At 41.6% G+C, this 12,594-nt stretch overlaps 2 protein-coding genes and 1 long non-coding RNA gene across 7 annotated transcripts in view; 2 read left to right on the top strand and 1 right to left on the bottom strand.

The window, feature by feature from the left end:
- The window catches only part of LOC109508607 (zinc finger protein 835-like), a 15,512-nt gene extending 12,491 nt beyond the window's left edge, over window positions 1–3,021 (top strand). For both annotated transcript variants that reach the window (XM_019858643.1, XM_019858642.1), the window contains exon 6: window positions 1,577–3,021. In XM_019858643.1, coding sequence (XP_019714202.1) covers window positions 1,577–1,744 — 168 coding nt within the window. In that variant the 3' untranslated portion in view covers window positions 1,745–3,021. The remainder of the gene's footprint in view (window positions 1–1,576) is intronic.
- Window positions 3,022–5,944: 2,923 nt separating this feature from the next.
- copz2 (COPI coat complex subunit zeta 2) overlaps window positions 5,945–12,594 on the top strand; it is a 28,132-nt gene continuing 21,482 nt past the window's right edge. For 2 of the 4 annotated variants that reach the window (XM_019858625.1, XM_019858626.1), the window contains exon 1: window positions 5,945–6,082. In XM_019858625.1, the coding sequence (XP_019714184.1) occupies window positions 6,065–6,082 (18 nt within the window). In that variant the 5' untranslated portion in view covers window positions 5,945–6,064. The remainder of the gene's footprint in view (window positions 6,083–12,594) is intronic. The other 2 variants (XM_019858624.1, XM_019858627.1) reach the window with 2 other exon arrangements.
- LOC109508595 (uncharacterized) lies at window positions 7,959–8,416 on the bottom strand. Its single transcript, XR_002166697.1, has 2 exons — window positions 8,387–8,416; window positions 7,959–8,102 (listed from the first exon to the last, which is right to left on the bottom strand). It is a non-coding gene; the product is annotated as an uncharacterized LOC109508595 (long non-coding RNA).

The following is a 12,594-nucleotide window of genomic DNA, read 5'->3' as shown; positions in this document are numbered from 1 at the left end:
CCCCCCCCCCCCCACCCCATGCAGCTTGTTACACAGTGGCATGAGAGAACCATTCCCAGTCACTCTTGTTGTGAAATGAGGCCAATTCACTGACGAGCTTCATCAGGCAGCAATGCACATACTGTAAGTCCGTAGCAGTGCAGCCTATGGAAAGCCGTTGGTTACGTGTTTAGGAGATGTTGATCCAGGGCCAGAAATGCTGTCGTCGTGGGCTAGCCACTAGCGTCTGTCATTCGTGCCAGTAATGGTGGGAAACACCGCAAAGACTCCGCTACACACACACACACACACACACACACACACACACACACACACAAACAACTCGGGCGGACTGGGCTGGTCGGCAGGTCACTGACGGACTCACTGGACTGACGATGCCCACTTCTGGTTATTGGTGTTTTTAGCATCTCTGAATAGGTGAACGCCATAACAGCAAAGGAACTGAGAAACAGGGCGCACACTTTAAAAGATGAAGACGCCAAGACTCAAATGACAATGACGACGTGTATGTTGCGGTGCTAAGAAATGTTGTCGAAGGCAGAAATGTATACACTGTGTGTGTGTGTGTGTGTGTGTGTGTGTGTGTGTGTGTGTGTGTGTGTATGTATATATACAGTAAATATTCCCATTGTGTGTGTGTGTGTGTGTGTGTGTGTGTGTATACACACACACACACACGCACACACACACACACACACACTTATTTATTTATTTATACATATTTTTTTTAACTGCCAATGGAAGTTATTTTGTTATCACTGTAATTGTTTTACTTGGTTAAAGATACAGAAGATTAAAAATGCAATTGTAATGAACAGCCAACTGGTTTTCATTTTTTTAGAAAACAAATGACTGTTTTCAGTTCGTTGCAACCTATAAATTGTCTTGGAAAGATTGCTGTGCATCATAACTTGGAATAATGTAATTTTACAAGAAAATATTTTTGAAAGTAAATATTTTACAATTGGGAGGTTTGCGTAAAAGCATTCCAATTCTCTAACGGTTGATGACTTGAAAATGACGCAAAGTTTCATTTGCATAGACGATAAAAATCAGGGAAAGACATAATTTATATAATACAATGTGGTGTTGAGCCGACTATGCACTTTTTAGCTTTGCAGTACAGGGAGACTGAGTTCACTTCCTACCACTTCGGAAAAAGCAGCGCGCCAAACAGCCACGACTCGGGAACATAACACAGCGCTGGAGAATCTTACTACCTATTGGTGCGCAACTTTTGGCATGTTAGCCTTTTATAAATTCAAATTTGAAATCATACCAGACTTAAGGACGTGTTGTAATAGTATACATTTATGTATACATTAAATTAACTGTACTCGGGTTACAATTTTTATGCTTATTGGCGTTCTGCCAAGGCCATAGTAGGTTAGCAGTGTACACTGAGGCCAAGATGACTTTTTTTAAGTTATGGCAATGAGCTTCCTGAAATCGTGTTGTCCATGCACTCACTTTCTCTTCCTCCCTCCCTCCCTCCCTCCCTCTCTCTACCCATCACCCTCTTTTCCTCTTGTCACTCTTCTTTCCTCGACATTATCTTTGACCCTTTCCACCACAGCCGAAGCACCAGGACACTTTCTCCCTGACACCTCAGCGGCCCCTCACCACTATCAACCCCATTGGCCACTCCCTCCATCCGAACGGAGCGACAACACTCAAGCCTTCACCCGTGCCACGTACCATCCAGGCTATGCCGTGGGAGCAGCGCTCGCTCTACAATCAATAAAAATTCAGGAACCAGCGTCCCTCTTCATCGCTCATCCAACACACAACCCCCCACTCTTCTTTCCCTCGACTTTGCCGCTTCCAAAATTTAAGGACTGAGGACATCAACCACCGTTTGAATGCCAGAGTGAGCTCATTTTGGGACATGCTTGTGGCAATGGAAAACGGCAACCATTCTGAACTAGTTGAGATAATTACTGAATAGTTAGATTTTTGTTTGTTTGTTTTTTTACATCTCGCCCCTCGTGTATGATGCATACTGGTCATCAGTTAACATCTGTGATTTCATTCAGAATGAGTCTCCACACCTTCCTCTCCTCATGGAACATAATATATGCTTCTGCTAATTCTATGGATATGAAATCCATTTGAATGGAAATATTCCATTGCCTGTTCAACCCAATATTTTCAAGACTTGTTCAACCCAATATTTTCAAGACTAGGCAGGTCAACAACTTTTTCCCGTTTGTTCTTTCTGAACTTCTGCAATTTAAAAAAAAAATGTTACTGAGCACTCTTACACCCCTCGACTTTGTGCCACAATGTACATACAGTGTACATTATTCATATCAGGACTACTGAATGAAATATACATCTTTAGTCTTACCCGTAGATAAATATTGAGGAACTGCTGTCGTCGCAAGGATACTTTCCAGACTAGTCTGCTCACACTTCAGCCCTTTCATCAATCTTTTATACAAATTGTACATTTATTTCAACAAGATGTACGCATTATAAAGTCACATTTGGCTCGTGGCTTGTACCTAAAATCCAAAAGAGAACACTGAGATACCTTTCAAATTAAAGCACTCTGACAAATTTATACTTGTGACACTTATATATTAAACGTTGTACTTTTCCAGAGCCAGTACCAGCTAGTATGTTGTTGTGAGCCAGTTTCTGCCCACATTACAATTGCATTTGGGAAAAAAAAGGTTTCTCTGTAGCTCAGGACCTACACACTACCCTAAAATGGCTTATTACGTGATGAAAAAGCACCAGGGTAGAGTTTCATTTCGCAGCTAGTTTGCTAAATAATTCCACATACTGTACATCTGTAGTTGGATGTGACAGTGACGAGATCCAGGTTAGTTTGATAAAGTTTCACGATGGATCCTGTATGTAGCTCGGTTACATTTCTGTTAAAAGATCCCAAAATCCTACTGACATTTTTTCTTTTATTTCTATTTTTTATTAATGTCATGATGTTTTCTCTTTCCTTGTTAAGTGTCTTGAGTATTTAGAAAAGTACTATACAAATAAAATGTTTTATCACCACCGGTTTTGTTTTTCCTTTCATGCAGACTGCATTCGAGGGAACATTTATGTATAACACGTCATGACTCTTATGTCAAAATTATGGATATGTAAACCTGTAGTTGCACCAAGAATTGTTTTCAGAGTAGATTTCGGACTTCCAGTTTGCTCTCTGTCTCAAGGCACTGACTGGCTAATCCTGCACTCGAGTATGAGAGAGGTAGTGACTAGCGCAAAATTGCCCAGCAGCAAGCAGAGCAAGCTGACTGGCGCATCTGGTGAAACGAGGCTGCAATTTGTGTTTTTAAATGATCCCCGCCGAGAGTACAAGCGTATCTGGCTTTAATGATTTCCCAGACCTGTGGCACAGCCGTGTGTCATCCCAGGTGTTTCACTAAAGCTCAGATGACCGATGAAGGGGAAGTAAAACTGCTATAGTGAGTCTGAATATTATTCATGATCAAGGTTTTGTTCCTCACAGTTTAAAAACCTGTGTAGTGGGTGGCCCAGTAGCCCAGTGGTTAGCGCGTTAACCTCACAGTGCACAGGTCATGGGTTCGATGCTGGCTCTGGCCATCCTATGTGGAGTTTGTTTTCTCTCCGGCCCTGCGTGGGTTTTCTATGGGTACACCGGTTTCCTCCCACATTCCAAAAACATGCATGGACAGGCTGATTGAACACTCAAAATTTTCCCTTGGTGTGAGTGATAGCGCGAATGGTTGTTCCTCTCTGTGTGCCCTGCGATTGGCTAGCAACCGGTTCAGGGTGTCCCCCGCCTACTGCCCGAAGACAGGCTCCAGCACCTCTTGCCACCCCTGTCAGGATGAAGTGGTTCAGAAAATGGATGGATGGAGGGATATAACCTGTGTAGTGTCCTCGCTAAAACGAGGTTTAGGGCGTGTTCGGAAATAATACCGGGAGCGCACTGATTCATTCTAACCGTTCGGAAAGTCAAAACGTTGCTCAAATTTGTCATTTGGTTTTTATAGGGGTTCCAAAAAGTGAGTACCATTACACACACGAGACGCGACTTGGGACGCCAGTGCCAGCTCCGAGGGTCGCGAGGCGTGTTGGAGCCTATCCCAGCTGCCTTTGGGCAGTAGGCGGGGGACACCCTGAACTGGTTGCCGGCCAGTCGCAGGGCACGCGTACATCCGTGGCCAAAAGTTTTGAGAATGACGCATAATATACATTTTCACAAAGTCTACTGCCTATTTTTTTCAAATGGCGTTTTGCATCTATTCCAGAATGTTTTGAAGAGTGATCAAATAGATTTAAATAAATTGCAAAGTCCCTCTTTGCCATGAAAATTAGCTTAATTGAACTACAAGGAGAGAGGTTCAATTGCTGTGAAGAAGGCTTTGGTTGCCCAAGAAAAGTCCATAAAACCCCAGGACTGTCTCATGAAGTTGATTCAGCTGTGGGATCAGAGCACCACCAGTGCAGAACTTAGTCAGGAATGGCAGCAGGCAGGTATGAGTGCATCAACACGCACAGTGAAGCAAAGACTTTTGGAGGATTGCCTACTGTCAAGAAGGACAACAAAGGACAACAACATTAAACACAGAGTTTGTTGAACACTCTTTGTGAAACAGACCCCTGCTTGTTGCAGTCCAGAGACGATCGACCAGCGTTTTGGTTGTTGGGCCTTGCCAGATAAGGGTTTGGCATGCTCCTGTCGGCTGCCATAGTGTGAGCCTATGCAGTTCTATCGGCTTGCCATACCAATGAAGTTGCCCCTCTTCACCATGAATCTGATTGCCCCCTGCCCTCGCCTCATCCACCAACCACTTCGGGTAGGAAAATTACAAAATGTTCTTTCTTTTTTTCGTCTTTCTTTTGTTTGTTTGTAGTTCTTTATTCTTGTTTGCTTGTTTACTACTTCTGGCGCCCGGTGCTCGAGTAGGTAGCGCATCGACCTCACAGGGCAGAGGTCGTGGGTTCAATCCCGGCTCCGGCCTTCCTGTGTGGAGTTTGCATGTTCTCCCTGGGCCTGCATGGGTTTTTTTCCGGGTACTCCGGTTTCCTCCCACATTCCAAAAACATGCATGGCAGGCTGATTGGACACTCAAAAAATTGTCCATAGGTGTGAGTGTGAGTGCGGATGGTTGTTCGTTTCTGTGTACCCTGCGATTGGCTGGCAACCGGTTCAGGGTGTCCCCCGCCTTCTGCACGAAGATGGCTGGGATCGGCTCCAGCACCACACGACCCTTGTAGGCATTAAGCGGATTGGAAAATGGATGGATGGATTACAACTTCTTGTTTGCTTGTTTTTTTATTGGTGGTTCCTTTTTCTTGTTTCTTTGTTTTTTAGTTCGCAATTCATTTTCTGGTTGTTTTTTTAATATAATTTTGGCAATAAAGTTGGACTTTGTCTTGATAATGGGATTCCCTTTTCTGGTTTTATTTGCATTTCTTTTTCTTGTGTGCTTGTTTTTCGTTTTGTATGCCTTTTCCTGCCTGCTTGTTTTTTTTTGTTTGCGATTTATTTTCTTGTGTGCTTGGTTTTTTTGTTTGTTTGTGATTCCTTTTACTTGTGATTTCTTTTATTCACTTTGTATGCACTTTTGTTTGTAAGTCATTTTTCACTTGTGCTTATTTTTTGCCATTACTGTATTTTTTTCTTTTTGCTTGTGTTTTTGTGTTTGTGTTTTGCACTTAAGAGTCACCATATTATTGTGTCCAAAATAAATGCAAACACAATCTGGACATTTAAAACTCAACTGTTGTTCTGCTGTCTCATGCTCATCTTTGGATGTCAAAATAAAATATTTTCAGTCTACACCAAGCATGAATGATTTGACCTCGCTGTTTTCATACATTTGTAGCGAAATTAATGTGATTTAAGATTCTGCACACAGACTTCTTCCAAAAGCCCGTCGAGCGAGGTCGTGAGCGCCCCCTGTTAAGCTCCTCGCGCATATGGTTTTATCTGGTTGGCTGCAGCGTGATCGGGAACGCACCGGGGCGGCCCTGTAAGGAAAAAACTAGCAGCCGTTGGCGAGGTGATGTGACAGCTCAGAGGTGTCCACGTCAACACACCAAACGAAAGAGCGCGTCGGCAATGGATTCCAAGTCTCTGGTGAGGCTCTCGGTTGTTTCACGGCGCTGCGAACAGGCGTTTCACTTTGGTGGAGGACTGTTGCCATATATATTTAATGCTATAGCGATCTCGTCTAACATTTGTTTGCCCACGACAGCTGTAGTTGGCAGGTAGCATACGGTAGCAACCTCGGAGTTCAGTACAATGTATCGCAGTTATTTCTTTGAATTGGATAGACGAACAGCTGTGATTTTTATTTTTGTGTCGCTTACTTTATACGCACAAAAATAGGAGCAGAGCTACTGCCGATACATCGCGACCAACTTATGTTGCGTTTTTTGCACTCCTTCGCCATAGTATGGCTGCGCAACAGTCGTAATCCACTTATTCACAGTGTTCGGGCGAACGTAACAGTTCCTAAGACAGGAAATGTTTTGCATCGAGCTACAAGTGCGTTGGTATCAGGATAGCATTGTTTATTACCACGAGCTGTTAGAATGTCTGCTTGTGTCCAAATGACGTGTGAGAGCACTTTGTGCCACGTCCACGTCTCTCTCTCTCTCTCTCTCTCTCTCTCTCTCTCTCTCTCTCTCTCTCTCTCTCTCTAGCTCTGTACTGTATTCTCTCTCTCTAGCTCTGTACTGTATTCCAATTCAGTATACACTACTTCATGTCAACGTGAAAATGTTCAGGAATGAAGAAGCCCATGCAATGAAAAATATATCCATGGGCGTCAGCCAGCTCGATTTTTTACAGAAGACTATCTTCAAGCAAACTGTTAGCATTCTGTACAGGATCACTCAGTACATATTGGAATATTTGGTGAATTACCGCGTAGCATGAAAGCAAATTCATCCATCCGATGTTGACTGATACGCTATGAAGGGCTTTATTAATGATAGTTTGAAACCCGTTTCACACTGGACTACTTGGTTTTCGCGGTGTTTCCTATCAGGCCGAGTGTAGGACAGCTTAATGATGTCCATATTTTTATACTGTTTTGACAGCTGGTGGCCTTTTCCCACGAATTTGGACTTAATAGCTCATTAAAAGCGCTGGCTTTGCTTATAATGAGGAGAAAACGGAGACCTGATACACGTGGAGCATAATACATTTCTTTTGTGAAAAGAAATCTAAATTATGCATTTCTATGACTTTTAACCAACGTAGTGCCGTCATCGTGGTGGAGGGAGATCTCTGTACTTTGTGTTATCTTTTTTAACATGTCACATCAAGTCACCTGTCTTGTCTCCGAGAGATTGCCACGGGATTTATTATTATTTCCTCCAAGATTTTTTACTATACAACTCTGCCAAAATCTGTGGTGTGCTGCTGTCCGAATGTAAAGTCTTTCAATACGGATGCGTTTGTCATCGAGAAACCCTGCGATGAGGCATAGTGCCTTGTCGTTGCGTCTCAACAGCACATTCATAGTTAATGGGCTAGATGACTACATTGCACTCTGCTAAATGCAGTGCAAAAAGTCCTCGAAGCGTAGCTGCTTTTGTTTGGTGTAGACCCCACTTTTTCCAAAATACAAGACAACACCATCATTGCATTTAATTTCCAAAATACCAGTACAGTCAAACCTCAGTTTTCGAACGTCTCGGTTCTCGTACAATTCAGTTTTCGAACAAAAATTTCGAGTTTTTTTATGCCTCGGATGACGAACAAATTTCGGTTCTCGAACTAACTGAGCGCACTTGAATGCGTCACTTCACTCCTCTCGGCTTCGCTTCCTTGTGTAGCGTCCAATGTGAGCAGACGTTTTTGTATTGTTCAATAAAGATTTTAAAAAAAATAAAAAAAAGCAGACGTGTTTGGTGAGACGCTTCTGTTTGGGGGGGGGGTGAAACCCCCCTTTTTTCAGAATGGTTTGCCCCAGCAGCACGGGGGAAGTGCGTGCGTTTGTTGTACGGCCGGCAGTTTTCACTACAGCGGCACATGATGAACACTCTGGTGTCCGGTGTCTCATTATTATGGAATAATCATACAGAAACAGCTTCCTCGTGTAGCATCCATTGTGAGCAGACGAGTTTGTATTGTTCAATAAAGATTGCTTTTTTTTTAAAAAGCAGACGTGTTTGGTGAGAACTACGTAATATCGGACTGTTATTTTTGCATCGTGTATCAGCCCCGAATCATGGCACCAAAGAAAGCAAGTGGAAGTGAACCTGATGAAGAAAAGAGAAAAATAGTGCGCAAAACTATAGAATTTAAGAAAGATTTGATCGCGAAATATAAGTCAGGTGTGCGTGTGTCTGTGTTGGCTAAGGAGTTCGGGATGCCGAAATGCCCCGCCTACTGCCCTATGACAGCTGGGATAGGCGCACGCCCCATGACAGATAGAGAGAGAGATGTTCCTTCAATTTTTATGTTACTATGTTAATGTTAAAATTGGTGAAAATAAAACATATTACAGTTTGTTCGTACAGTATTTTACATATTACCTGCTCTCTTATTACGTGTGTACAGTTTATGGTGTGAAATTGTAAAAAAAAAGTTGTTTTCTTGACTTGGAACGGATTAAAAATTTTTACATTGATTCCAATGGGAAACATGGTTTCGGTTTTCGAACAATTCGGTTTTCCAACAGTCTTCTGGAACGGATTATGTACGAAAACCGAGGTTCGACTGTATTTGAAAAAGAAAATGCAGCAAAAGCGTTCCAACTCTGAGAGGCTGGATTGCAGCAGCCTTCGCATCGAAGTCAGAAGCCTGTCTATGGTGTGCGTCAGATTAAGGAATGGCTTGAACACGATAAATAAATGTAGGAGTGAAAACATGTACTTTACCATATTCACAGCCATCTAATTTAACTAGCACTATTTGCTTTTTAGAAATGAATGGACTGTTTGAGCTGGCTTTCTCAACTGCCCACATTCACTGAAGCTCAGCGTGACTGCATGCTTATCTTTTTCATTGTGTAGTACGTGTGGACTTATAAATACAGTCTGGTGCTGTTGTAAAACACAATATGTATAGGGCCGATTGGGTCTCTAACTATCAAATGATTGCTATATTAAACCCTGGAAACAGTATTTATTGTGTGTTTAAACAATTGATCTTATTTACTTTATTTTTCGAGCACTTTCACGACACCTGCGGTTGTAACAAAGTGCTTTACAGAACATTTAACGTGAAATAACAAATGTAATAAGGTAGAACACGTAACAAAACAAGAACAATAACACAATCAAAACTATTCCTCCATACGCCTTCATATTTGAAGCAGTTATCGATGAAAGAATAACAAATCAAAGTCTACTTTCCCCACTGGATCAGAGACATCATGATCACAGCGTGCATGACGTCACACAGGTCTGCTCCTAGCTAAGTTTGAACGTAAACAAGAAGCTGTAGGTAGCGTACAATGACGAATAAGAGATTGGTTGAGTTCTCCTGTCCCACCTCCGCTTAATACCAAGTGCCGACTCTCAGTTCCAGATATACAGATAATTTCTTTGAGGGGTGTAGAAATTAGGTGTAAAATTCTTGCTTAAAAAAGTTTCTCAGTTTGAACATTAAATATGTTGACTTTGTAATGTATTCAATTAAATATAGGTTGAACATTATTTGCAAATCATTGTATTCGGTTTTTATTTATGTTTGACACAAGGTCCCAACTTCATTGGAATTGGGTTTGTATCTGAAAAGCATTTATCAAAACCATAATAGAATAAAAAATATAATTTCCTATCGTGATGATCAAATACATGATTACAAAAAAGAAATTACGACACGGACCTGAATTTTCCATTATAAATTTCCTCTAAGTTTAATGCTAATTCATAAAATGCTAGCAAGTTAATGTGCCATATGTCAGGTATAAAAAAACAGCAATTATAAGTTCAGTCCTGTTTTATACATGAGAATGTTGGTTCAGATGAATAAAGGAGGAAAAAAAAATATTCATGTTATTTATCTTAATCTTCATGCTTGTTCCCCCTGAGGTAAACTTAAATCCAGGCTGGAAGTAAGTTGTAAGTGTCTGGTCTAAGTTCTGTGATACACTCTGACTGTGAATCTATGCTAGTCAGTGCATAACAGAACTTTGTCCCGAGTCTAAAAATCTCTTCTGACAAATGGAAAAGTGAAAGAATCTTTTGTTACATCAACATATGAATTGGGATTCAACATAAAACGGTCACTACATTCCATCCATCCATTATCTGAGCCTGTTACCCTCACAAAGGTCGCAGGCATGCTGGATGGAGATCATTCGAGCTGTCTTCAACCCAAAATGTTGGGTTGAAGAAATAATCTGATCTTTATTCGTTGTAATTGCTGCCGTCTTTGTTTTGAAATATAATACCTTTATTTTGAAAATGCTGTACCGGAAGTTGCATGTTACAGACTCTCTGTAAGCTTTGCGCAGAAATTGAGCATTTGTTGTGGCGAGATTTGCCATGCGTGTTCCTTTTTCCTCATCATTCCTCATTGTTTTGCCAAAGCCGAGTGAATATACAAAGTTAATATCATAGCAGAAATTGAGAGGCACTTATCGTAGTGGCATTTGCTTACTTTTTCCTCGTTGTCCCGTTTTGCCAAAGCCGAGTGAATATACAAACTTCATAAAATAAGATTGTTGAAGCATCATATTTTTGACTGAAAGTTTTATCTCTGGAAGAGGACTACTGTTGTTGTGAGCAGTTTAAGTTACGGCTGCTATTTCTGTATTTAACACATACAATGTTGCAGCTCCGAAAAAGGAGAGCCGTGGTGTTGGTTTTTAGAACGTATAGTTTATTAATGCTTTTCACAATCTCAACCAATACAGGCACGTCCTTTTCCGTCTCTGTGCCTTCTCTTCTGCTGTTCGACTCGAGAGACGTTCAAGGACCGCCTCCGAAAAACGTATATTAACGATAACTTCAATGACACAAAGAAAATCGAAAATAATCCACCAGAACAGAAAATCAAGTGACGAAATCACAAAATAAAGTCTATGGGGGGTTTGTGAATACATAACGAAGGAATAAATAACATTTAACAAGACAGTCCAGTCTACTACAACAAGGCCCACTGTATTATTGGAAGCAGGCATGGTAAAACATTCGTTAGTTAAAAAAAAAAAAAAGTAACATGCATGCATGCTAGCGTATGTTTTTTAAAAGGCAGCAGGAGCAAACGTGAGTTCGGTCGTACTTTTAAGTATTTAACAGTGACTCGTGTTATTTTTTTCATCAATCCTCAGCCACAAATCCATCAAAGTCCTCATCTTAAGTATCCGAAATGAACAGCTGGGCAAGTTCTCCATCGAACACACCAGGTTCCCTCGCGTCATTGTCAGAGTTAGTCTCGTTGCCATGCGGCTCCTCAGAAATGATGCCGGCTTTTGCTAAAGCTCGAACAGTGCAAGCAGACACGTTCGCTTGCCTAAGCATCCACACTCCATTCACAAATTGTGGGGTAACTTGCCCAGCGCCGCCTCCCAAGTTTTAGTAAAGCTGTGTTCGCTATCTCATCATCCATCGCTCCCACGCCGCTCCCAACTTTACTTTGAACACCCTGTTTATACCGATGTCCAGCGGTTGGAGTTCCTTCATCAAGCCTCCCGGAATGATGGCAAACTCAGAGTTCGTTTGCTGCACTTGGCTTTTTCACAACGGCTGTGAGATGGGTGGGCATGGAGTCAAAGACCAACAGGGATGGTGAGGCGTGGCAAAAAAAAAAAAAAACATCCGGTCTCTTTACGTACACCTCACTCAGCCACTCTCTCCTTTTCTCCTCATCCATCCAGCCTTTTTTTTATTAGCCTGAAGGATGACTTCGGCTGGAAACTTTGCTTTCGGCAGCGTCTCCCTCTTAAAAATCACCATTGGTGGCAGTTTCTGTCCATTACCATGGCAACCAAGCACAACAGTAAAAGTGGACTTCTTGTGCCCCGTTGTGCGTGTTGCTACTGTGCTGGTCTCCTTCTCTACAGTGTGGTTCACCGGGATGTCGAAAGTGAGCGGCCAGCCATGATAGTGTGTTTTTACCGTATTGGCCTGAATATAAGACAATGTTTTTTGCATTGAAATAAGACTGAAAAAGTGTGGGTCGTCTTATATTCGGGTCGAGACATTATACCCATTCACGACGCTAGATGGCGCCAGATATCATTGAACCGAATGCTGAACTTGACTCCACAGGCCAAAGTGAACCCCTGTCACGATGAATAAAAATAAAAACAGCGGTAGCACGAAGAAGAAAAATAAAAAATAGCGGTAAGAAAGAAAAGAGAAGAAAATAATAGAAGCGATAACAGAAAATGGAGAAACATAGCGACAATCTGGAGAAAAGTGGGTCGAAGATCGGCCAGGATAACCGGTAGCTGAGGAGAAGTTATGATGTAATTTACATTTCAAAAACCAGAAGCCATTCATTTACGCAGGTGATTGCACTTTAGTTTACATATTTAAATGTTCAGATATTAAGATTTGAATGGGGCAAAATAACATGCTTTTTCTCTCAAATATATTGTTATAATCATTTGTTTCAGATGTACTGTAATTATTTTCTGTATAAAAATTAATTTGGTGTTCAAAAAGTCTTTTTTCAAACTT

The sequence above is a fragment of the Hippocampus comes genome, unplaced genomic scaffold (genome assembly GCF_001891065.2).
Source record: "Hippocampus comes isolate QL1 unplaced genomic scaffold, H_comes_QL1_v1.1 scaffold187, whole genome shotgun sequence".
Lineage (NCBI taxonomy): Eukaryota > Metazoa > Chordata > Actinopteri > Syngnathiformes > Syngnathidae > Hippocampus > Hippocampus comes.
Note: the sequence above shows the minus strand (reverse complement) of the source record. Positions and strands in the feature narration are given on the sequence as shown.